Raw genomic sequence first — 27835 nt, forward strand, 5'->3', positions numbered from 1 at the left:
GGTTGAAAATTGATATTTTGAGAATTTTAATTGGAGCCGAAGGAAGGGAAATTCTGTGTAATGCAGGTAGATACTGGTTGGTTTATTTCCATGCATTGGCTTTCGTTTTGATGATATGGTGTACAGGAAACGTGGATGGCTGTGTACATTAAGCGTTCGATGCACATCGGTCAGAAAAGCAGGAAACAGATGCGCTGGGGCCTCAGGGACTGACTCCGGTTTGACAGCTGTCAGGTTTGACATCTCTTTGAAATGGCGCATCTTTGAAACGATCAAATCGTATCTTCCCAGTCCGAAGGTAAAGCTTTGTAAACGCCGCGGCATAAAGCACTAAGAACTTATTCCATTTTCAGAAATTAAAATTTCAAAATGCAAATTTAGATTTGTCGTACTTAATGAATTGTCACTGTTTTGTAGCGAACGGAGGAAAGAAACAGTATCCAACACGTGTTATTTGTGACTAATATTGTCAGTGTTCATATTTTCCCTGTGACTCATATTGTGAATGTTCATATTTCCCCTGTACATGATTACCAGGTAAGGAAATCCAATATAAACCAGTGAATCGAGTGATGTTGTTAAACTGACACAAAAAAGATTTTCCACAGTAATGTGTTTAAACAGTCCACCCTTGCCAGTACTCTTGTATTTGTGACAAATAACTGAGCTGTCACTCCAAATGTCTCACCAAATGCTTTCAGCCACTGACAGCACATCAAACTGGGGGTTATTGCTGAACACTTTGCTAATTGGTTTCATTTTCATTATGTAAATTGAGATAGGTAAGATGATTAAAACAACATTACATGAATGTTTGATGAGCCTGGGGCACCCACCTTAGTTAGTTTTACCATTCAGGATTGAATTTGAATTTGCATAGATATGAACCTGTTTTGAACAGACCAGGCAGACTTAGTAGCTGACAGCATATATTTTACAATTAGACTCGTTTCACTGTTGCCCATTGCCCTGACCACCCCAAAGGTATCTGGCCAGGAATTTCTCGTTACATATGTCGCAGGCGGGGTATGTAGGTTAAATATTTTGCACAAGTTGAAACTGGCAGTGACAGTTTCAATTTTATTCTACTCACTTTAGGGATTGTTAATGAATGAATGATTTAGATAGAAAAAATTAGAAAAAAAATTCACATATCTTTAAACCTCATATGTGGAAATCATTGTCGGTTTTGTTAGCTTAATTTAAATGTACTGGAAACATATATTCATGCAGTCATATTTTGTGCTATAATTTAAGTTATGAATAAGTCAGATGTGTCCTTGTTCATCGAATAATGAGTCTTTTCAATGCATCTTTGATTATACATGTACTATGTATTTGTGGCAAAAAATCAGGCAGTCAGTAAATATTTCTATAAAATCATTTCTTTTGTGTTCAGTTGTTTAAATTAAACTTGTTTACTTTGAAGATCACAATTAGAATGGACAGATGAAATCGATTTACAGAAATATTATTGCATCCATAATGGCATGCATAATTTATGGCTTGGGGGTGATGATTTTTATAGAGAAGCATGTGTGATGTGAATGATACCGTCAAATTTATGCACAAAATAAATGACACCACCTCCTTCTCTTCATGTCATGTATACTCAACAGCAAAAGAAACATAACTGTTTTTGTTTTTTGAAGGATCAATTTTTTTAATAGAAGTCATAAACATGAACACTTACTTTTATGAGATTTCATTTTTTCAAAACTTGCGTTTCTTTCACTGTTCTGTATAGCACTCACCCCACCCCTACTTCCACAGAAAAAAGGGGTGGTGCCCCAACCCTATCTAAAATCATTATCACTGCCCCTGTCCATGAGTTTGTGAACTGGTCCTTTACCAACATGGTACACTTTGGACAGTGCTATGGACATATTGTCGGAAACCCGCTTTTGTCTAGATATCCATTGAGATCATCTGCCCTTGATGAAGGATATATTGCAGCAGTTTGTTGACACCTGTTAGGTGTCATGTTCCAAGCTGGATAGACACTCTTCAATACTGCTCCATATTGTAGGAACGAGGTGTCACACGCGACATCTACTGAGCAGTTTGAGTGCTAGGGATACAACACACAACAATTCATTGTGACATATTCTTTGCTGTGAAATCTGTGTCAAAATTATAAAAAACTCATTGTTACTCTGGAGTAGAACATTGTGGGAGACTTAACATATATTCAATCAAATTGAAGACTTGACAATTATTTAATTGAATCAATTATCGTTAGTAGAGTGTGTTTTATAATGGAAATAGATATGTATCACTGTTCATACTGCAAACATCCAGGTAAAATGCAGATAACAACAGGTGGACTTCGGCTTCATTTTGATTTCGAAAAATAGTGTAGGATATAACAACTGCAGTATGGGATGTTGCGGAAATGTTATTCAAGGACCATGTAGCTACGTGAATCTTTGAAGAGCGGCGGTCGACCTTGATTCAATACTGTGTGGTAGCAAGGTTCTAAAGGATGACAAATAATTAGAGACTGGCAATGAACATATGATTCCTGAGCCAAACCGCTGCCTCTTCTAAATTAGTCATCCACAACACATTTCCTGCATCACACCTGATCCTGCCACTGGCAAAGTGTAGTGAGAAGTGTGACTTGTCTGTGAAGACAACCTTGTTCTACTCCAGCTGGATGAACCCGATATGTCCACTTCATCAGGATGGGTTCAATGTATGGTTGCTTAGCTCAGATACCTGCTGTATCTAATTTATTCCTGACTGTGCGGACTTTACACCTCTTTACAACTGTCTGTTAGTGTAGGTCACAAATCTGTTGTGGAGATAACTTAACCTGAATTGTATGTCATCTGTGAGTGATGTCACACACTATGCCACAGGTCTCAGGACATCTACAATGTTGACAATGTGTTGTTGATCCAACTTTACAAGTAAAAGACTTTACCTTATGTTCCTGACTATGTAAGAATCGAGACACAAATTGGATGTTATATTTGCTCAAGTATATCCCAGTTTCACTAAACTGATCTCAGGCGATATGGCTTATTTCAGGGGAACTTCACTTATAAAACTTTTGAGCAGAACACAGTTTTATGTATATTGATGAGAGATTAAGGGAACTACAGTGATATTTGGGATTGGATACTTGTTCTAGAGAACCTGACATCGCTTGTTTGATATCTTTGATCAACATATAAATGTTGTCTATTTTTGTGAATCTACTGCTCTGCAATGGATGTCATATTTCAATTATTTGTGTCCATTTTGAATTAATAGCTCAATAATCTGCTACTACCAGTACTAGTCCTCAATTTTGAAAGGATTCTATCAATAACAGGTGCTTAGCCTAGCACTTACCTCCTTTGACAGTCACAATATTGGCTTATTGTTGTGAGAACTTTCAGAATCCAGACTTCCTTGTATGTCAACAGAAATAACCGACTGGTAACTCAGATGAATTGAAGCCACACAACCCCTTGGAACCATGTCGATTGAACTACATGAAATTGGGGCCTCTGCCACCACATCTACCAATACACAGCAAGCAGAGCAGAAGTCACGTTCCAGTGCCTGGCAACGTCTTCAGAAGCGACTCAAGCGTAAAGGGGTAGTTGAGGTAGACATTGATCATCATCGCTATGACATGTTGAACTGTATCAGGACAGGAATCAGACATGTTCTTCTCAGCCATCCGGAACTGGGACCAAAGGTGAGGCCCATTTGAAACTTGTGGTTCCCCTTGACCAATGTCATCATCATGTACTTGCTCAAGATAGTTGAGCAGTTGTCATGTTTAGGGGTGACTATTGAGGTCTATAAGGTATTATTGTGATGTCGATAGACCATTGCAATGTACTATTTGCAATAACTACTGCAGTAGTTCAGACAAAATTCAAAGTTCAGGTAAATTGCCATTTTCTACCAATTTCTCTTACATTAAACTACTTGAACCATAAAATGTGCTCAGTTGTTTATTCCTTATAAGTTTCAAGTCAGTACCTGACAAGTTGTCATGATGACTTCTTAGTGAATATGATGTAGTATTAAAAAGTCGACAAGCCAACACATTCACACAGGATTCGATACAGTTTATTACAAAACTGTGGTTTGCAGACTCTTTGATGCCCACAACTTGGCATGTAAAATAACACAAGTTAATAAATAAATGAGCCGTGAAGGTTCCGGGGTAGAATAGGCCTTCAGCAACCCATGCTTGCCTTAAAAGGTGACTTTGCTTGTTGTAAAAGGCGATTAATGGGATTAGGTGGTCAGTCTCGCTGACTTGATTGGCACGTCATCTGTTCCCAATTGTGCAGATCGATGCTCATGCTGTTGATCACTTTATTGTCTGGTCCAGACTTGATTATTTACAGACCGCCACCATATATAGCTGGACTATTGCTGAGTGCGGCGTAAAACTACAGTCACTAATAAATACTGGGTCTGTGCTCCTGTCACATTTGTGATAAATGGTCACCTTTCTGTTTCAACAGAAAACAGTCACTGTGTCTTTTATAGTTTTAACAATATGAAGATGTTTCATGAGCTGAAAACAATAGATTTAAAGACAATATTTTTTTGTCACCATAAAAGTATAAAGAAATCTCACAAATAAACAAAGTTGAATGTTAGGTTAACATTATTGGCAAATGGCAATATTTCACATTCTCTCATATATACTCGAATAGTGTGATGAAGGCAGTTAATATGTTTTTATCTTGGTATCATACTTTCCAGTTCTCCTTTTTAGAAACAAGAGTCTGTCTACATGAGCAGATTTATGAGTAGCATGCTGTGCTGTAATGATGTCGGTGGAAAAGACCCTCTTAGAGGGCATGTTTCAAATTTTGCATAATCACTATATAATGTCTTCTTGAGGTGCCATTTTGTTAAGGGAGGTAACTCTACACCCGTGTATGACTGCAAATTACTGTATGTTACAGCAACTAGAGATTAATCTCGATCAGAGGTAGGACTGTAGGACAGAAAATGTTTTCAATTTATTGTTATCTAGAAAACAAATTAACGCAGTAGTATCGATAGTAGATGCAACTTTTGATGTCCTGGATCGTCATTTCATACACCTATTGATAAAGTAGTATTGGGGGTGCTCTCAAAGGCTATCAGTTCATTCATTGTTACACCTTTAGTCTTTTACTGCTCATCTACGGTTTAAGGAATGTCATATTTGTGTCTATTTGGGAGAGTAGCTCAGGGGTTTAAGTGTTGCAATGTTCTTACAATGCCTGAGTGGAATCCTGGAATGGTGTAAAGCCTAGTGGGTCTGTGAGTGAGTTTTGTATTACGCCACTCTCAGTAATGTTCCAACCATATGGCGGCGGTCTGTAAATAATTGAATCTGGACCAGACAATCCAGTGATCAACAGCATGAGCATCAATCTGCACAAGTGGGAACCGATGATATGTGTCAGCCAAGTCAGCAAGCCTGACCACTTGATCCCATTATTTGCCTTTTGCAACAAGCATAGTCGTCTTTTATGGTAAGCAGGGGTTGCTGAAGACCTGTTCTGCTGTGAACCTTCACGGATCGTTAAGCCTAATGAAACTGTAGGTGATATTGGCAGAGCAATGCTGAAGTGGTAGGAAATCTTACTGAGTCAGTTTTTGTTGATAGCATGAAGTGTTTTATCCTTATGTTATGTTGGGGAAATGAACATGTATGGTTTGAATCTAAGTTCTTCCTCATCATGTTTTTTAGCTTGTCTCCACCTTATTTGTATCTATACTATAGATCTCACATTGATAAAATCTAAGACATACGTTTCTTCAGCTTTTTCTCTTAATGCGCAATGAATATGACTTCAAATAAGAGTCATTTCCTTGGTGGACAGCTAATCTAGTCTGGAGCCCATGAGGCTAAGGGGGGATGGGGTAGCACAGTTGTTAAAGTATTTGCTTGTCACGCTGAAGATTCGATTCCACACATGGAAATACTGGTAAAAGCGGAATACTGGTAAAAGCGGCGTTAAACCACTCACTCACTCACCCATGAGTATAAATGGATTTGTCTCATTTTCCTCTTGTAGAACAGCGTTTGTCATCATTTATAATCATCAACAAAAATCTGTTGCAGTTTGCTACTGATGTTATCATGCCAGCAGGCTGTTTCATTAACGTCATGGGTTCACACTGATAGCTGCTTTCCCAACCTTGATAATGGTGTAATATTGCTACATGCAGTTCAACAATGAACCCACACAATGTAGACAAATCAGCTACTGTAAATCATTAAATTTTTGTGAGCATGATATTTTTGCGAAAATTGCGAATGACTTGAGCTCTCAAAAGTATCATGACACAATTTGCTGGTAGAATGCAATGAATAATCAGCAAACAACCTGTCCTATCTTCACTTTATTATTCACCACTTATAAATTAACAGTAGATCTAGACAATACATATATTAAGCAATGACAACGACGCGGAGAATGACTAATTGCTAGCATTACTCGTACTCACAAACTCGTACTCATGTCAAACAATGGATCCCTGAACAAAAGTCACTCAATCAGTACATCCGATGCTCCAGACAGGTGCCAAGCACGCAACACACATTTCTTGGAAACTGTTTGAAAGGCCAAGACCATCCAGCGGGCATGGATAGCTTTCATGACACTTATCTGGAGATCAACAGCTTCACCGACACTGACTAAACTGGTCCTTAATCAGTGCCAATTTATTAGAGTCAGTCCATTTAATTTAATCCCTTTGAACTGTTTTAAGCTTATATGGCCTATGCAGCAAGTGTTGTTTTTAGGAAAAGATCACTGATTGCATACATGCGGAAGTACTCCACTAAGTGGTGTTCAAGATTAGCGGCAAACTTTAATATGTGATTGGATTTACTTCAGATATAACTCTCAGATGCAAGTAAGCTTTGAAACTGTCAAACTAAATTATATTTTCAGAATTAGGCAAGTCGCAAAAACATTGTGACGCAAAAACGTCTGTTGGTCGCCACTCACAAAAATATCATGATGCAAACATTTCGTGATCTATAATATTTAGGTTGTTTAAGCAAAACAGAGAAATTGGCCCTACCATGTTTATCAATATATGTGTTATTTGGGCAGCCTTGTAAAACCAGCCCTGGTTTGCTCTGGAGGCACAGCACTTGGTGACAGATGGCCTAGGCTTAAAATGTATAGCACATGTGTGACTGCTAAATATCTTATTAACAGATGTGAAGTGGAAAAATCAGGCTCGTAGACTACACTCAGTCCAGCACAGATTGTACTGATTTTTGTATCTCTCCTCAGTGTACTGGACTACCGCAATAACCAACTGCTAGAATCTTGTGTACTTGGTCCAAAGAAAAACTTTGGAATATATCTGTCTCTGCCTTGTTTACCATTAACCTTATTTCAGAGTCATATTATTGACTAGTGCTCCCATTGCAATGCCTTTTTTAATCTATGATTGGGCATTTGTAAAGTCTATCAATTGTGTGGTCGATAGTTTCAGTCATCTGTAAGTAATCAAATCGAGACAAGACAGTCAAGGTATGGATAGTGACAGTGACCTGTTCGTAATCAAATCTAGACGGACAATCAAGTAACTGATAGTGACAATGGCCTGCAAGTAATCAAATATATACCAAACAATGAAGAGATTGCTATTGACAATGGCCTGCAAGTAATCGAATGTAGACCAGACAGTGAAGTGATTGCTAGCAACAGTGACCTGTAAGTAATCAAATCTAAGCTGGACAATCATGTGACTGATAGTCACAGTAGCCTGTCTGTAATTAAATCCCGTCCAGACAGTCAAGTGATCAATAGTGCCAGCAATCAAATTAAGACCAAACAATCAAAGTGATTGATAGCGACATGTTTGTAACCAACTCTGGACAAGATGATGAACGTGATGAATTCATTTATAGTGACATTGGCCCATAATTAATCAAGTCTAGACCAGACAATGAAGTGATTGATATCAACAGTGGCCTGTAAGTAATCAGATCTAGACCAGACAGTCAGGTGATTGATATTATCATCAGTGATCCATGTTTTCAGGGTGCAATGACAATGATCAGTCATGTCACTGTTTCTGGCTACCTGTCCAGTTTGGCTGACTCATTCAGTCGGGAAAGGATGCTGGGGTATAATTCTGTCAAGGATCTCTAGTGTGAAGTGACAGTGGACGACTAGGTTAGGTGGCTGACATTGTAAGCAGGTGAACTGGTGTCTGACTCTGAGAGTATGGTTTTGAATCCAGGATGGGACCTCACAAAAGTGCTAAAATCTGTACCTTACTGATAAAGTCTAACCCCTAATATGTGTATAGCAATGTTACAACGATCCCCAGGAGTAAAACTTAACGAAGGGCTGCTCTAAATCACAGATCATTACATTTACAAATGTACTTCTAAAATATACATATGTGAATAATGAATTGTAATCACAAATACATACATGTATAACATATGTTACAGGGATCCCAAGCTGTCAAAATTCCCACAGGGATGTTCTTGTGACTAAATCAGAGATCATTACACTCACAAATGCACATCTCAAATATACACATATGAATAATGAATAATGAGCACTCAGGGTGATTTCAAAATGATGGCATTGCATTTGAAACTACAGAATCTGGCTTTTAGCATGATTTGATACAGTATATAATAATCTTGATTGTTTAGTTTCTTGGTGTCCCCACATCTTTTGAATGATTTCCAGCCTTCCTTATTTCCTGGAAACTCGTTAGGCTATCTATGTATTGAGTAACTGGGAGCTGGCACTAGAGCTTTGTCATTATTCATTATCTATATTGATGATATGCGGTATTAATGATGGGCTTGCTGTATTCAGGATATGAATGGTCTATTTACCACGTTGTCTATATGGTAATCATACAATGACATTTGTAATTAGGGTAATTCTGGTACGTTTGGGAGTGATTTGTGATGACGAGTTAAGTCATCTCCAGCTGGCTGTCATTCAGATTACAGAGGATGCTGTGTTGGGGCTGGTGGTTCGAGCTGGGATGATGTAGTTGAAGTTGAATGGGGATGGAGTTGAATAGGGGGGAAGTTGAGTAGGGTGGGGAGTTGAATGGGTGGAAGTTGAGTGGGATGGAAGTTGAATATGGTGGAAGTTGAATGGGGTGGGAGCTGAATATGGTGGAAGTTGAATTGGATGGGAAACTGAATATGGTGGAAGTTGAATGGGGTGGGAGCTGAATATGGTGGAAGCTGAATATGGTGGGAGTTGAATATGGTGGAAGTTGAATGGGGTGGGAGTTGAATATTGTGGAAGTTGAATGGGATGGGAGTTGAATATGGTGGGTGAAGAATGGGGTGGGAGCTGAATATGGTGGAAGTTGAATGGGATGGGAGTTGAATATGGTGGAAGCTGAATGGGGTGGGAGTTGAATATGGTGGAAGAAGAATGAGGTGGGAGTTGAATGGGATGGGAGTTGAATATGGTGGGAGAAGAATGGGGTGGGAGCTGAATATGGTGGAAGTTGAAAGGGATGGGAGTTGAATATGGTGGAAGTTGGATGGGGTGGGAGTTGAATATGGTGGAAGTTGGATGGGGTGGGAGTGGCATGGGGGAGAAAATATGTGTTCTAGTTTTTAGAAACTGTACATTGTCTTCATGCCCAGTTTTTCAAGAAATTTCATGAAAACAAGAGCAGTAGGAGTGATTTCAGTGTGTTTGTGAAAAAAGGGCACGCATAAGAAAGCAATCTATTATTAATCTCACAAAAGTTCATTTCAGGACCATGATACTTGGTTGAAGAGAACTGAGGGAGGTTGGTTGAGGACCCCAAATTAAATGTAGCAGACACTGATGTTAATGCTGATTAACTCAGAACATTTTGCAAATAAATAAACATTTGGGTGAGTTTAATTCCGTTTGCTGCTTTGTGTTGCGGTCAGTATTCCAACTATTTGAAGGTGACGTGGATATTTGAATCTGCCAGCAGTGAATCAGTTCCTGACTGAGCTCTTGTACAGAATTAACAATGTATAAGTTTGCCAATACATAGAGATACATGGTCAATCTGCCTCTGTGCTTGGATGTTGATAAGTGAGATGACAGCTGTTGCTAGTGTACAGAGAAATTGACAAGGTAGCTTAGTAACCGACTAACCTACTTGTCAGTTCATATGTAAGGTTCTGTAGTCCATGAATTTTAGAAAGTATAAATTATCATTTTGTACATGCATACATAGGGCTGATAAAAAAACTGAACCAGATGAATCTGTGGTAATGATATAACTCTCTAATATATATTGTATGTAAGATATCAAAATATAATGGTATAATAACATTAGGTGAGGCTTCTTCTCATCCTTTTTCCTGGCATGGTAGACTTCCCTTGGTGTAATTATCCCCTGCAACAATGAAGTTGCGGGGCATATAGAAACGAGTTCCATTCGTGTGTGTCTGCGTCCGTCTGTCTGTCTCTCTGTCTTTACGTCACAAGTTGTCTGAAGTATATCTCTTAAATTATTCCAGATAGCTTAATCAAGCGTTGTGCACATGTCAAATATGATCCCTAGGTGTGACTTTTGAGGGTTAGACCTAGATGTGAATTTTATTTTTTGCTGTTTCCATGGAAACATGACTTAGGCAGTGACTATGACCATGTCATCTTGTCTTGAGCAGATCTTCCGCACTATGCTTGCTAGCTTCATCAATGTGGTTCATATGTCAAGCATGATCCATAGATGTGCTTTTAAGTTTTAGGGGTTAAGACCCAGATATGAATTTTATTTTTGGCAGTTTCCATGCACACATGACTTAGGCTGTGACTGTGAAGGTGTCATCTTGTCTGGAACAGAACTTGAAAATTGTTGAGTATTTCTTCATCAAACTTGGCACATAGATGGGTCTGGTGGTGCACTGGTGCCTTTTGGTAGTTTTGGGTTTCTGAATAAAGTATGTTTTGCATTTCCATGGCAACAAGTTTGACTTTGTGTGAAATTCATGGCAGTGCTATTTTGCGGAGCAGATCTTTAAAACCATTGAATATTTCTTCACCAAATATCTCACATGGATAGGTCTTGTGGTGCCTTTTAGTAGTTTTGGATTACTGAATAAAACTTATTTTGCATATCCATGGCCATAAGTTTGACTTTTCAGAAGCAGAACATTGAAACCTTTCAGTCTCTCCTTCCACATTGAGATATAGTCACAGACTTGGTTGACACATGTCATCATATCCCATTTGTGTAGATCGGTGCTCATGCTGTTTGTCACTGGATTATCTGGTCCAGATTATGTTAATCACGGATCACTGGAATTTTGTGTGGCATAAAACTAAATTCACTCACTTACTGCTATGTACTGAAACATTTTACATAGTCGTAACTAACTGACATATTCATGAAAAACATTTTGACATTTGTAGGGGATATTGCTGACTTTGTCTTCTTGTATTTCTGGTAAGGACTTCAAGAAACTAAATATTTAGGCCTAAAGAACTTTTCAGCCATCATATTTCAGAAACACTGTTTGTGAAAAGAAGTAACCTTTTATTCAGACCTGAATTTGTGATACTAGCTGACTTTTGGAACTTCAGAGTAATTTCATTTCTCTGAAAAAGAAAACAAAATCTTACTGGTACCCTGCCAAACATATGTTTCATCAAGATATTCGGCAGCACTTTGCAAAGTTTCATGCTTTAGTCTGGCAAGTATCGATTGTCACCCTTAGCCACTACATGCACTCACCACATGCTGACATCTGGAGGATCCATATTATGGTAATGAAATGGAGTGGTTTACTACAGATTTCAGCAATTTCCTTACAGCCTGTAATGAATCTGTGATTATGCATACAGTGGACTTGATTGATGGATGAAATGGCGGTAACCCATAACCACTCTGGATGGTTTCAGGGTGTGATGACTATTGTAATGTGTCCCTAGGATACAGTGCATGCAATTGTCATCGCGCCCTGAACCCATCAACAGTGGTTATGGTCTCAGGGTGTGATGACTATTGTAATGTGTCCCTAGGATACAGTGTATTATTTTGAAGCGTCCACTCTCAGGTGTGTCTAGTGTAGGGGGTGGTGGGGTAGTCTAGTGGTTACAGTATTCATATATCTTCCCGAAGGCTCTGGTTAGATGCCCCTCAGGGGTACATTGTGTGAAGCACAATTCTGGTGTCCCCTGCGTTGATATTGCTGGAATATTTGCAAAAGGCAGCATAAGACCATACTGAGGGACTGTGAATTATTCTCTACTATGTTGTTCACTGGATGAACTGGATCACTCAAACCCTGTTGTCTGATTGTCACCTCTACATTGCTTGACCTCCTTACCATGATGAACCAGGCAGACATGTTTTAAACATGGAAACTGATAACCTGACAATATAAACACAATTTGGAATGAAATTCATAACTTATCTCAGGTCAGTAGATCCAGCAAAGAATTGAATGTCCTGTTAAAATTAATGTTGCTGAAACACTGACACATCAGCTGGGCTGAACATGCACAATTTCGCTCTGCTCAGCCGTTGCTGTAAGTATCATTCCGTTTCATGTACTCCAAGCATATGTTCTTCACACTATCATATTTTTATGGCATATGTATCAAATGCTGACTTCTGGTCTTTGAACACAAAATATGCAACAAAGCTCTTCTTCATTTCCTGGTGTTGCTGCATATTGTATCTGCAAACTGCAAGGTTTATTTAGCTAAACGTTTGTGTGAATGATCCGTGTTATGTTGTTTCTGACTTGCTCACATGATTCTTAGTTTAACTGATTTAATAGTTTAACTCATTTAAACTAAGGTGAGATGATTTCTTCATAACTGAAGAATCCAAGAGAGCTGTTCCTCTCTGTTTGTTAGTTTCCACTTCAACAAGTTCCAGCAAAAGTGCTTATAATGGTGCTTTCTCAAAAACTCTCATGGGAAACTGTAAGCTTCAGGACAAAACAGCTGTGATATTGTAAATGCTGTCAGTAGTATAAACAACTACTTATACCAGTCACAATGGTAATACATGACCGAGCTGTGAGTGTGATAACCATTTTGGAACCCTTGTATTTGAACTTGCTGCAAATTACTGAACAGTGCTCTGTTGTTCAAAGCAACCTCATCTCTTAAGGTCTACCTTATCTCCCAGATTACAACCTTAGACTTTTACTGAGGTTAGCCTCCTGCTGCATGAAACAAGCTAAACTAAAGTTAACCTTAAGTTAAGGTTCATAACTAAGGCTGGTCCGAACCAACCTTAGCGTCTCTAAGGTTGGAGTCCGAGTTAAGGTTACCCTGAGGTTGTTTGTGCAACGGGTGTTTTCTTTATCTTAAGGGGATGGTAACTCTGACCTTAGTGTTGAAGGTTGATCTTAGCTAAGGTTGTTTTGAAGAATGTAACACAGATTTGTAAATTTGTATCCCCAGGACTAGCCAGGATATGTTGGACCTACTTTAAGATCTCAGTTGTGTGTAAAGTTTGTAAAACATTGCCATAGTTGACTTCAAGGTGTAAACATCAATGAGTCCAATGAAAACCTCTCTGTTTTTCATCCCTGTTAATCCAGCTGACTCAGTCTAAAGCATTTGAGTAGGATGGTTTTATACTTCATTATGTTTAGTCATACTACTGCATCTATGTTCTGTGTGTTCAGGAAAGTTTGCAGGCGGAGGACTACCAGCATGTGTTGGAGAAGAAGGTCGAGGGCCCCGATGGACAGGTCAGTGTCCTGCACCTTATTCAAACATTTCTCATAAACTGTCAGTGGCAGGTAGTCTTATGGTTAAAGCTTTCATCACGCCAAAGACCATGGTTTGATTTTCTACATTGGTACAATGTATGAAGCCCATTTTCAGTGTTCCCTTTGTGATACATTTCCAGTGTTTCCTTTTGTGATATTTCTGGAATACTGCTGTAAGTGGCGTAAATCATCAGTATTTCATAAGCCTGTTTACACTACTCGGAAATATCGCTGTGTGTGTTGTCAAACAGCTGAACACTGGGCTTGTCATACATCACAAGCTTTCATCATGTTCATGTACACCATGTTTACGTCCCAGAATGTTTTATTTACAAAGTTGAAAGATTGCTGATTGCACAGTCTATATTATCTATCTATCTTATCACTACTTAGCTCAGCTGTTGTAAACTGTTTCCAACACAAATGGAATTAGCTGAAACATACGGAGGTCCCCTGCTTTATTTAACACTTATGAACGCATGTTTTAAGGGGTAACTGATTGATTTTAATTGATAGCAGATCTATGACCTCACGTTTGTAAGAATAGTTGCTGATTTCAATTTCACGAACCAGACAGATCTAATAGATCAAGCTGGTGAAATCACTTCTGAAATGAATCTAAGGTCTTAAATGGGACAAGGGTATGTCTTATTTGTAAAAAATTAGGTTATTTGATGATCAAGGATGAATATTATGATGAAGTACAATATCTAAATATTGCTTGAGGGCAGCAGCAACAAAACACTGGTTATAAATCAAATGTCAATGACGTCCATGAACTTTTTCTGTTTTCCCCAGGGCTGTGTGGTAGCCCAATGGCTAAAGCGTTCACTTGTGCTGAAGACACAGGTTCGATTCCCTACATGGGTACAGTGTGTGTAGCCCATATCTGGTGCTCATTTCTGTTGTTCCTCGCTGTCATATACATGGAATATTGCCAAAAAGTGGCACAAAACTAAACTCACCCACTCTCTCTTCTCTCTCCCCTACAGGTCTTTGTGTTTGCCAGTTACGCCAGCTCAGCATTTGCAGCAATCCGCCGTGCCATCGGTCTGCGACAAGACATCTATCTGGAGTCTGTTGCTCCTGCCAAACTGCCATACCTCGAGTTTGTCAGCAACTCGAAGAGTGGACAGGACTTCTTCCTCAGGTGAGTGAGGTGTCGATGGACCCTATGCTGTTTCCTCGCTTCATAGAATAGTGAGAGTGATGAATGTTGCTTTATGCTGCATCAGCAACATTGCAGCTATTCACAGCCAACAGAACATTACCTTATCTGACGTTAATATGTTTTTCTCCATTTTGGTGGTCAAATATGTTGATCACTGAGATCAAGTGTTGGGATAAACTGTCCAGCCCCTTATATCGCTGAATGTACCCTTCTAATGTATGTCTTACTTGTTTTCTTCTTCACAGCAATGATCAGCAGTATTTACTGAAGACTGATAGAAAATATTGCATTGATTTCTTCCTCTCCACCCTGGGGTAAGTTCCACCTGATATTCTCAGAGCTTACCGTTACATCCAGTTCCTCGTCTCCACCTTGGGGATGGTCCTACTTGATATCTTTAGTTCAGAACTTTCCTTAACTTCTTGTTCTTTTTCTGCACTCTTCGGTACGTCTCACCTGATATATCCCCACAGCCTTTTCCTCTCCAACCTGGGGTAAGTCTCAGTTGGGGTGGAGGGACACTTTTTTCATAATATCCCTCAAAACTGATAAATCTCACTCCCTTGGGCAATTACCTAGACAATGTCCCTCTGACATGGGCATTATCTTAGTAATGTCCCTCTGAGTCAGACATTATCTTAATAATGTCCTGCTCTTTCGACCTGTGGGCATTTTCAGGGGAAGTTGGCTTACTTTTCAATAATGCTTGCAGGTCTTGTTTTATTCTACAGTTATTCCTCTTCACCCTGGGGTAAGTCCCACCTGATATCTGAAGAGCTTTTTCCTCTCTACCCAGGTTTAAGTCCAGCCGAATATCCTCAGGGCTTTACCTTACATTCACCTCTTGTTCTCTTACTGAGACTACCTGTAACTGAGGGCGCCTGTATCTGTACCTCTGCAGTTTATACATGACATTGCTGTGGTGTGTTTCAGTGACTACCTGCAGCACTTCCTCAAGTTTCCCCACTCCCTGATAGTCAAGTACCTGGGCTTATACTCCATACAGATGCCAGGCGAGAGGAAGGTTGTTACTACAACTACAATACAACAATTTGCAAGGGTCCTGTTTTGCAAAGCAGTCTTAACACTATGACATTTGTACCCCCTATACTTAAACATTGAACTACGACACTTGTAACACCTATACTTAAACATAGACATGTGACAGTCGTAACACCTATACTTAAACATAGACATGTGACAGTCGTAACACCTATACTTAAACATAGACATGTGACAGTCATAACACCTATAATTAAACATAGACATGTGACAGTCGTAACACCTATACTTAAACATAGACATGTGACAGTCGTAACACCTATACTTAAACATAGACATGTGACAGTCGTAACACCTATACTTAAACATAGACATGTGACAGTCGTAACACCTATACTTAAACATAGACATGTGACAGTCGTAACACCTATAATTAAACATAGACATGTGACAGTCGTAACACCTATACTTAAACATAGACATGTGACAGTCGTAACACCTATACTTAAACATAGACATGTGACAGTCGTAACACCTATAATTAAACATAGACATGTGACAGTCGTAACACCTATACTTAAACATAGACATGTGACAGTCGTAACACCTATAATTAAACATAGACATGTGACAGTCGTAACACCTATACTTAAACATAGACATGTGACAGTCGTAACACCTATACTTAAACATAGACATGTGACAGTCGTAACACCTATACTTAAACATAGACATGTGACAGTCGTAACACCTATAATTAAACATAGACATGTGACAGTCGTAACACCTATACTTAAACATAGACATGTGACAGTCGTAACACCTATACTTAAACATAGACATGTGACAGTCGTAACACCTATACTTAAACATAGACATGTGACAGTCGTAACACCTATACTTAAACATAGACATGTGACAGTCGTAACACCTATAATTAAACATAGACATGTGACAGTCGTAGCACTGTGATGCTATTATTGTTTTGTGAAATGGTATCCAGTATTTTATACTTGTATCTAGCACAATTTTTAACTTACCTTACCATAGGTCTTATGCATATTACCTCAAGCTTCGCTAGAAGAGATCAGACAGTCGTTGATTCGCCATTCCCTAGATGGCTACCTCATGTAATCTACGAATGTAGTCACGGAAGTGACGTGATCTCCCCACTCGCGCAAGCGCGAACAATCCAAAAATCACTTTTACTTCTAGCGTTCGTCTGTTCGGACGTTTTTGGTTTGCTTAGTTTACCTACTTTGTGGTTCAATAAAGTTGTTTCCTCACGGGTAGGTATGGTTTGTATCCCTTAGGTGTGCGTGTTAAGGTAAGTTATCTTTTAACTGCACTTACTTTGCTACCTCGTGTTGTTTTTTTTCTCTCACTTCGGGGTGGGTTCGCCCGCGTCGTGTGTGAGTGCGGCATGGCGTCCGTGGGGGTATTATATCTTGCTGGTTTTCTCCCTCCATGTGGTTTTCCATGTCGATTAGTATTTTTGCCAAGTTTCACTGCATTTATATGTTTTTTTGTGCCACGTTGCGATGTACGCAGGCAACCTTTTTGGTTGTTTGCCCTTCGCTGTCACGAGCTTACGGGCATGCCTACTTTATAGTGGGGGTGCGTTGGTGCTGCATTTCTGGTATAGGGGTGTTTTTTCTACCGCCTAGCGTTGGTTTCAACGTATTGTTTTGTTTTGTATGTTGCACTTAACTGTGTATGTCTCGCCAGTTTAGCACCGTCTGCTAGGGGCAGGAATCGGCGAATTTCCCCACCCTTGGTGCCCGGATTGTGCGTCTCTGGCCTGCTCTTTTGACGGACGCTGCCAGTACTGCAAGGCGTTGTTGGTTGCTGGTTTCAAGGCTTCTTTTGCGGCTAAGAGGAAGCATTTTTCACAGCGGAAGAGAAGGTTGTCGTCTCCAGCGTCGTCGTTGGGATCTCTGCCGGACGACCCTGACTTACAACCGCCTTCAGCGCCTGTGCCGACGCCTGGGATGGGGCGTTCGTCCATGACGCCTGTACGTTTGTCCCCGGAACCACCTCGCTCGGATTCCATCGTGGATCTGTTTTCGTCCAGAGGCTTGTCTCATCCGGAGGTCCAGAGGTTCCTGCGCTCCCTCCTCACGCCCGGTGCTGCTGCGATGCCAGCGTCTGTCTCGACACCAGCGCCTATGCCGACACCAGCGCCTATGCCGACACCAGCGCCTATGCCGACACCAGCGTCAGCGCCTAAGCCTACGCCGGCGCTTACGCCAGCGCCTGTGCCAGCGCTTACGCCAGTGCCTATGCCTGCGCCAGTACCTATGCCTACGCCAGCGCCTATGTCTACATCAGCGCCTGTCCCGACACCAGCGCCGACGCCGGACCCTGTGCCAGCGCCAGCACCTGCGTCTTACCGTATACCCAGGGTGTTGCATACGTTGTCCAGGGAAGAGGTTTTGCAACGACAGTTGGATGAAGGGCGCGCTCGGCGCAGATCGCGCTCCAGGTTCCCTGGGAGTCGACGATCCTGTACCCTCCACAGTAGTCTTTGTCGGAGTTCTCGGTCCCCGCGACGCCCTTTGAATGTGGACTCTCGCTTTACTACCAGGTGAAGATGTTACTTGCTCTCCCAGTCCATATCACCTCGACGTTCCTCTAGAACTCGGCGTTTGCGGTCACCGGAACCACCTTGGATCCCGTCCAAGGAATCTGCTGCTCATGCATCGACTCCGTCTCTTACACTGCGGCGTGATTCGAATTCCATGTCCTGGGAGGACCTGGAGGTACAAGGTTTTTGCCCGGACTTCGACGAGGAAGTAGGAGGCGACGGCGATGGTGATGGCACTTGACTACCCTTATCAGTCGTCTTCGAGTGGATTGCTGACAGGCTACCGGACTGCCCTTCGCCTTCGGCTGATTCCAGCAACCCTGCAGCAATTCATTTATCACCGGAACTACTCATCCCGCCTCATCCTATGGTGGCGGACGCCATGGTTGTATTACATGCGGTCTATGCGAAATTGTCAACTAATCCGAATTTCTAAGCGTGTAAGTCGAGGAAGTCAGATTACAAGATAGACAGCCTGGATTTCGCGGACAGCGTGGCTGTCTTGGTTGTATCTCTGTAGCGGTTATTGGGCTCCTCGCGGCTCTCTCATAGAGTGCAGGATTCTAAGCAGGTGGCCATTGAGACTGAACTCAAGCGGATGCTTAAGCCGTTGTCTGCGCTGGCGTCAGCTACCTCGGCGGCGGCGATGGACTTGTCTGAAGACAACGCCTCGAGGATCGATCACCGTACCAGATATTCCTACGCCGTTAGGTGGGAGGGACTGGTCGCATCCCTGTAGATCCTTACGTTACAATTTGTCTACATATACTTCAAGCGGAGAAAGTTTTCTTTCACATGCTTTACTCATTTCGTCACGAAGATTTTTCGAGACAACAACAAAGTGACACGCCTAACTACACCTCTTATTACAAGAGAGGACGGCATTTATCTTCGGGGAAAATTCCAACACATCTATCTGAAAAACAATTTGTCTACGTCAGTTTCAAGCGGCGGAAGGGTTTTCGCGCGCTTTACTCATTTGGACACGTGCTCGCAAACAGCATGGTTACGGTCAAGCCTATAGGCTAGCAGGGTATCACCGTTTACAAGATTTCATGATGATCAGTTACCTGCTACACCGGTGACGTCACGTCTACATTTTGATTGGTGCCCGAGAGACAACGCCCTGCAAAGGATCCCAGGGTCGTTACATCTACAATTTGATTGGTCATCGAGGGACAACGCCCTGCGCAGAATGTGTTGTTATGATTCTAGTGTAAGGAAGTTGTCTGCAGTGACTTACAGTCATTTTACAATGGAAAGATGTCGTTTACACTCTAGACTAGCAGTCTACAGCGGCATTGGATTTCTCTAGTCGGCATAGAAATCCTCTAACAGTAGTCTCAACGCTGCTTATCAGGAGGCGTGCAGCGATGTATGGCAGTTTCTGATCGGACAGACGGCCAGTTATAAGTAGACTTCTTGAAATGTCAACACATTCATAATGTACAGCGTGGTTGTTCTGAAGTCGAAGAATGAAGCATTTTTATGGCATACAAGCTTATCTTGAGAGAGTTGTACTTCATTATCAGGCTGTTAAGTCAGCTTCAACTAACTCCGCGGGATTTGATTCATCACATCGCCGTCCCAGGTTCGGGGGTCGAAGTTCAAGGCGCTGTTAAAAGCAAGCTGTACTCTGTCCGTTATCACTATGTCAGTGATAATGTCTACTCGATTTGCTCACGTCACCTTAGGATATGATCAGACGTAGACGTCTACTATTACGTCTATGACAGCGTTTTCTTGATCATGATTTCAAGACAGGTGTACGACATTGGACGTCTTGACTCCACACCAGTGGTAGACTCGCTGGTCAATGTTTGGAACTTGCATATTAGAGCCGTCATTCAACAACCATCTTTAGGTTGACACATCTCTACCAGGATTGAGTGCCTATCTAGTCAAGGAGGTTGCAGCAGGATTCTGGGGGAGTGGAGCTCTATCTCTTCACATCACCCAGTTGAAGATAAAAGCGGTGATGCATGTCTATTATTGGTTGACAGCACCGAGAGACAAGCTACTGATGATCCATACGGTCAACTCAATAGTAGCCCTCTAGGTAACAAGGGTCAAGGAGGCCTCGACCTCTACTACACTTGTCGTTTCTACCCTTCGACGTGGTTGAGTCTGATCCTCCAAATAAAAGTATCTCACATACCAGGAGCCTGCATCTTCATGGCAGACGCCTTATCTCGCCCCCTACGTCTATCTCCAACAGAGAATATGTTGTGTCGAGAGACGTTCCAAATAATCGGCTTCCAGAGTGGGACCAATTGTTGTACCATCCTCACAATTGGACACTGCACCTGGATCCGTCACGGTTTCATCTTTGCGCCTGGACCATCTGTGATAGTCTTGAGGGCCAAGGGGTACTCATCTCAAGTGGCGAAATTAATCACCCTGGAGCACAGGGTTTCCACTCAGTCACTTTATGGACCCATAGGCGTGGGCGATTGACACGATCCTGCGACTGCTTTTGGTCGCACCTTGGTGGCCAGCCAGGCCATGGTTCCCCGACCTGCGTCATCTCGCCAGCGGAGAGTCATACCAGCTCCCAGATTAGTTACGTCTGCTTCGACATCCGCACAGTCGGCAGCTGCATCCAGACCCACTGAGATTTCATCTTCACAGTTGGGTCATCTGCAGAAGGCAATAAGAGTTAAGGGCTACTCCTTGTGCGCAGCAAGCGTCCTAGCTTGTACGCATCGAATGTCCACTAGGTCCTTATATGACGACAAGTGGCGCTCATTTGAGAGTTTTTGCGCTCAAAGATCGCAAGACCCTATGACAGCTTCTCCACAGTATTTAGCGAACTTCCTCCTGTTCCTGCATAACTGCAAGCATCTTAGAGGCAGTACCTTGGGGACTTATCTGTCGGCTTTGAACTCTATTCGATTAAAGCAGATAAACAGATTTCCAAGGTACCAGATCTTATTGCGCTACTCAAGGCCTGCAAATTGGATGACCGGAAAGTTAAGCTTCGTCCTCCAGTTTGGGACCTCAACATCGTCCTACAACATCTTAGAGGACCTCCGTATAAGCCTTTAGAGGAAGCCTCCTTCGTGTATTTGTCTCAAAAAAAAAAAAAAAAAAAGGACGGTCTTCATTCTAGCATTAGCTACCGCAGATAGAGCTAGTGAAATTCATGCCCTGGACGTCACGCAGGTTCGCTTGGATCAGTCGAGGCATGGACTAGCCCACTTGGGTCTCCTGTGAGATTTTGTGGCCAAGAATCAGCTCCCTGGACAGCCAGACAGGCTGTTCTCCATTCCTCTGTCATCTGCAGTCTTGGGACAACATGACTTGGAGGAGGAGCTGCTGTGTCTCGTTAGAGCCCTCAGATGTTACATCCGGAAGTTGGCTTCTAAGAGACGTTCCCCTAAAAGACTGTTCATCCCGCTTTCGACTACCTGCAAAGGGGAGGTGAACAGGAACACAGTCGCCTTATGGCTTCGATCTACGATCCTGGCGGCTTTTGATGCCAAGTGTCTACCTCATCGAGTGGCGAACAACCCACACGAGATCAGGGCGTTGGCATCTACCATGGCCCTCCATAGAAATTGCACAGTGCCACAAACTATGGAAGGCTGCTTTTGGAAGTCGTCGTCTACTGCCTTCGCTTCCCACTACCTGAGGGACTTGGCAGTTGAGGACATGGAGGGGGAGCTGCTGTGTCTCGTTAGAGCCCTCAGATGTTACATCCGGAAGTTGGCTTCTAAGAGACGTTCCCCTAAAAGACTGTTCATCCCGCTTTCGACTACCTGCAAGGGGAGGTGAACAGGAACACAGTCGCCTTATGGCTTCGATCTACGATCCTGGCGGCTTTTGATGCCAAGCGTCTACCTCATCCGGTGGCGGACAACCCACACGAGATCAGAGCGTTGGCATCTACCATGGCCCTCCATAGAAATTGCACAGTGCCACAAACTATGGAAGGCTGCTATTGGAAGGCGTCGTCTACTGCCTTCGCTTCCCACTACCTGAGGGACTTGGCAGTTGAGGACATGGAGGGACTACAGTCTTTCAGTCCGTTGGTGGTTGCCCAGCAACTTACTGATGGACGTCCGCCCATTAGGTAATAACACTGTTACTTACCGTTGGTCTTAAGATTAACCTCACCCTCAGGGTGCGTCGGTTTTTCTTTGGAGTTCCCTTGGGTTACTCTTTGTCCTGCTTCCAGGTTTGTCCTGTGACTGTTGGCATTGGTCTCCCAGGTTCTCCTAATGCATGTGCACTGGTTGCTGAGGGATGGTCCTCCGGAGTCCACACCACCATCCATCTGTCGAAGCCATATGCATAAGACCTATGGTAAGGTAAGTTAAAAATTTATTAAAATCTAAATATTTTAGATATTTAAATACTTACCTTACCATAGGGCGGTGACTCCCTCCCAACGCTGGATGCTCCTCCCCACTCTGGACTCTTCGGACCTTCCTGTTGCCAGTAAAAGTGATTTTTGGATTGTTCGCGCTTGCGCGAGTGGGGAGATCATGTCACTTCCGTGACTACATTCGTAGATTACATGAGGTAGCCATCTAGGGAATGGCGAATCAACGACTGTCTGATCTCTTCTAGCGAAGCTTGAGGTAATATGCATAAGACCTATGGTAAGGTAAGTATTTAAATATCTAAAATATTTAGATTTTAATAAACTTGACAGAGTCAGTAGGTGTGTGGATGAGTGTAATATTAAAGTCGAGGTTGATTATTATAAATACACAATCTGAAATCTTGATTAAGTTCTGTAACCTTTTTTCAATATTTTGAATTTTGACCTTCATTTGAATTTATCACTTCTACCACACTGACATCTAAAACGTCTTACGGCGTTATGACTTAAACATTATATTTCAAAGATAAGGAAATGTGGCTATTATTATTATATACAGAAAATGGGTACCAGGTGGGATAAGCAATGTGACTGTTAACTTTCTAGTGCCTTTCTAGCTTTGGTTATCCAGGGTAATGACAATCAGATTGTATGTTTTGAGCATCCTTATCGTGTGAAATAGCAGCATTGAAATGCATTATTATTATCCTTGTTGTTATGGTTTTAGGCTGTTGTTCACCTGTCTGAGTGAGCTAAGGTGTCAATGATCTATTTTTCTAGTGTTAATGCTGTATAAAAGGGCCCTTGAAAGTTTGTATTAAATGATCTTAGATATGGTGGATAATGGTGTGAGCTTCAAAGACTCATAGCTGAAACTTTTGATACAATGCTTTATTGTTAACCCCCATATATTTCTCACTTCTGATTCTTAGAAACTGGTTATGTGGTTAAACTATCACAGCATGACAGAGAAATGTAAAGTTAAGAATTTTTAATTTTTACTTAAAGAAGTAAAGTATTTTTCTTTGAATTTTGTATGAAGGTAGTCAACTGGTATGATTTGTTACAGAAATACTTTGTGGTCATGCAGAGTATATTTTACCCAAGTCATCGTATTGAGACAAGATTTGACATTAAGGGAGCTCTGGCTGGCCGATATCAACAGGTAGGTATTTGTCTCTTCTAGAATTGCAGGACTCGGGACCCCACCTTGACTTAACATTACTGCTTTCATACAGTTTGTGTACTAGTCCAGACAAATTCTATTTTTATTGTGCCATCTCAATAACTGGATGGGTGGGACGGGGGATAGCCTAGTGGTTCAAGTGTTTGCTCATCATGTTGAGGGTCTGGGTTCAATTCCCCTTATGAATACAATCTGGGAATCCCATTTCTGGTATCCCGTGTAGTGATATTGCTGGAATTTTGTTTAAACTGGCGTAAAACAAAAGTCACTCACTCAATGACTATAGGGGTGAATCAGGGTGAATGTGGAAGAGTGTATGGGATTTGTTAATAGGTAGCTTGGGGTGCTGTGTTGTGGTGGGTGGTGTCCATTAATACAGGGTATTATTTGTTGGGGTGGGAGAGAGGTGGGGGATGTGTTGGTGGGTGTTGAATTTATGGATTGTGTTTGGAATCTGAGGGGAAAATAGGAGAGCAAAGCATGTACAAGAAGTTGGAATAGCAGGGGAGACAATCATACACAGAATTGAGAACAAGGTCCTGCAGATGCCTCAAAAGTGCTGAATATATCTCAAACATGCTACAGATGTCTCAGTAGCTAAACTAAGCTACAGTTTCCATTGTAACTCTTTTCATATTTCAGCCCTACCCCCCAGGCAGCAACATTGTCACGGTGCTCAAAGACCAGAATTTCCTCGATGAAGTCATTGACTTGGGTGAGTGCCATGGGTACAGTAAGTTCCCCAGGAAACAGGCTATGTTAGTCTAAAGGGAAACTGACAAATATGTCAGAATGGCTACAGAAAGTGTAGAGGCCCCAACAAACATTCAAAGGGTCGCCGAAAGAAATTATATTCAAGAAACTAGATGAATTTATCACATTAAATTGTATTTTACATCAAACAGATAATATTAATGCTGAACAGATAAGATCAACATTGTTGATGATCATAAGTACCATGTGCACTGCTCATAAATGATGACTCAGCACTGTTGACCACAGTTCTTCATTATGTGTCTGTGACACAGTTGTAGTCAGTTGACTAGCACAGTTACTTTAAGGCACACTATCACCCCACGCTTCTCTACAAATCAGTATTGCATTTTATTCATTTACACTGTCAGTCCCCAGCAAAGCTACTTTATAAATTATTCTGAAAAAAAATATGTATTAAAATTACAGTGTTGAATTAAAAAGTTTGAACAAATTATGCAACATTAGTGCCAGAAATCTTGATACTTTATTTAGGGATTGGGTTGTCATGCCCGCTGATTTCTTCACACATGTTATTGTATCCCACAACTGTATCCCAGCTGTGTAGACCGATACTCATGCTGTTGATCACTGGATTGTCTGGACCAGATTCTATTATTTACAAACCACTGCTGTATGGCTGGAATATTCCGTGAGTGCATTTTACTGATTCTCAATGTAAACTGATTTGTGTGAAGCTCCCGTTTGGACACTAACCAACAAGTATTGTCACCTTGTAGAAATGTACAAATTGAATGAAGACTACAGTATATAAGTTCTAAATGTTGCCATGGTTACAGGACCACAGAGGGAATGGTTCATAACCCAACTTAAGGCAGACACTGAGTTCTTGAAGGAAATGGCCGTGCAGGATTACAGTCTCTTGATTGGTCGACAGGAGCTCCACACTGATGAGCGACGAGAGACGTTCGGAAACTTGGTGGAGAGGCTGAAGAAGTGAGACATTTTCTAGTCCTTTGCGTCTGAGGTAGCCTTGTGGATAATGTGACAGTGTCCCTAGTGAGACATGACCCAGTCATGGAAGGCTGGGTGGGTAGTCTAGTGGAGATATGCACTGGTTGTAGAAGGCTGGATCGGGATCTAGTGACTAATATTAGACTGTTCTTTGTGAGACATGCTCTGGTTGTAGAAGGCTGGATGGGGATCTAGTGGCTAATGTTAGATTGTTCTTTGTGAGACATGCTCTGGTTGTAGAAGGCTGGAAGGGGATCTAGTGGCTAACGTTAGACTGTTCTTTGTGAGACATGCTCTGGTTGTAGAAGGCTGGAAGGGGATCTAGTGGGTAATGTTAGACTGTTCTTTGTGAGACATGCTCTGGTTGTAGAAGGCTGGAAGGGGATCTAGTGGCTACTGTTAGACTGTTCTTTGTGAGACATGCTCTGGTCCTAGAAGACTGGATGGGGTAATCTTGTGGATAACATGAGACCGTCCCTACTGAGATGTCCAACAATTTAGTATAAAAGTGGGTGGAAATGGAGTGGATGCCTTTATATAGTCTGTATCATTAGATCATTTCAGTGGCGTGTTTTACTTACCATGCAGACTTTGCATTAACCAGTAATTACTTATTCTACCAGATCCCTCCCATCGACAGCCTCCTCTTCATCCGACAACAGCTCTCCTGAACATCACAATGGGAACGTTGAAAGTGGTGGCATTGAGATGCACTCACTTCCAGGAACACCAAATGATGACACCAAGACCAACGTGGATGAAAAGTCCCCGGTACGTAAGACTGGCGTATTCTTCCCTCTTTCCCTGACAGAGACCTCGTATCTTGATGGGCTGATGACAGCAGAGAACCGCCGTCTCCTACCCAACTGCAAGAATGCCTTACACATCATCGACGGTCCCACCCACCGTTACTTCCTCGGTGTGATCGACTTCTTCACGCTGTACGAGTATCGTCAGAGGACTGGGAGGATCTACAAGAACATCAAATACTGCTGCGCGGACCACTCCACTGTACCCCCTGGCGAGTATGGGGACCGCTTCTTGCGCTTCATAATCGAGCATGTGAAGTGAATTATGGGAAGTGAGGGTATATGAGTCGAGATAGGTTTAGTTTTGACACTGTGTCACTGTCTGTGAATGTGTCGCACATGATGCTGTTGAGCTGGTTCTACCAGTGCTTCATATACTCAAATACTCTCATTTCCCTGTTCAGCTGGACATTCGACTGCTAAGTTAGATGGTAATGTCTAAGTCTAACCAACACCTCTATGCTGAGTAGGACTTGTAGTTAGTCTACAGTATATCCAATACTCAATACAGTGTTAATTATGTGTAAAGTTGTAGCAGTGTATAAAAACATTGCATTGCATTGCATTGCATTGCATTGCATTGCATTGCATTGCATTGCATTGCATTGCATTGCATTGCATTGGCTTGGTGTAAAGACAAAGGTTTGGATATTAAATAATCTAAAGTGTAATCAATCGGGGGCTGACTATTTGACACTCTTGGGCGCTGATAAGAAGATCATGAGCAATTGTGGCTGATTTTGATTTTACTTTTCAAGGTTTTATAGTGTGACCTAACTTAAACATGGTGGGCAATAGGTATTCAGCAGTTGTACCTGTAATACCTTAAAACCCTTCGGTTTTGAGAAGGACTGGGATAGTGGTTGAAACATTCTGAAGACCTGGGTTCGATTCCCATGTGGGTACAATATGTGAACCCCTTTTCTGGTGTCCCATGATATTGATGGAGTATTGCAAAAAGTAGCATAAACCTCCACTCACTTACTCTGTCTTAACTGCTTTGTACTCAGTCTTGTTTTGAAAATGTTTTCATATATAGATATACAAATATCTTGAATATTTTTTTTTCATAGTTTATGACTGCTGACTTTCAGAAACATATCTTGTGGTAATTTTGTAAAGAGGACATCTCCATGAGTTTTTATATCTGATAAACTGCTGTGCTTTTCTTCCATTAGAGAAGTATTTATTCAAAGCTGACAATATGGTGAAAGTAGACTGTGCCACATGAATGAAGCGAAGTCAGTGACATGAAAGTTATGAAGATAAATGTTTCATGTATACTGCTTTAGTTTTAATACTTTTGATCAAAGAATGCTTGTGTACTGTTAC

The 27835-nt window shown here is 41.6% G+C and overlaps 1 protein-coding gene across 1 annotated transcript; it reads left to right on the top strand.

The window, feature by feature from the left end:
• Window positions 1-45: 45 nt before the first annotated feature.
• On the top strand, window positions 46-26765 carry LOC137273433 (phosphatidylinositol 4-phosphate 5-kinase-like protein 1). Its single transcript, XM_067806120.1, has 10 exons — window positions 46-66; window positions 3417-3694; window positions 13604-13669; window positions 14683-14840; window positions 15107-15175; window positions 15795-15885; window positions 23850-23945; window positions 24609-24681; window positions 25520-25676; window positions 26318-26765. Exons 2-10 carry the CDS (start codon window positions 3470-3472, stop codon window positions 26763-26765), a joined length of 1383 nt encoding a protein of 460 aa, XP_067662221.1. The 5' UTR covers window positions 46-66; window positions 3417-3469.
• Window positions 26766-27835: the final 1070 nt, after the last annotated feature.

This window comes from Haliotis asinina, chromosome 2 (assembly GCF_037392515.1).
Source record: "Haliotis asinina isolate JCU_RB_2024 chromosome 2, JCU_Hal_asi_v2, whole genome shotgun sequence".
Lineage (NCBI taxonomy): Eukaryota > Metazoa > Mollusca > Gastropoda > Lepetellida > Haliotidae > Haliotis > Haliotis asinina.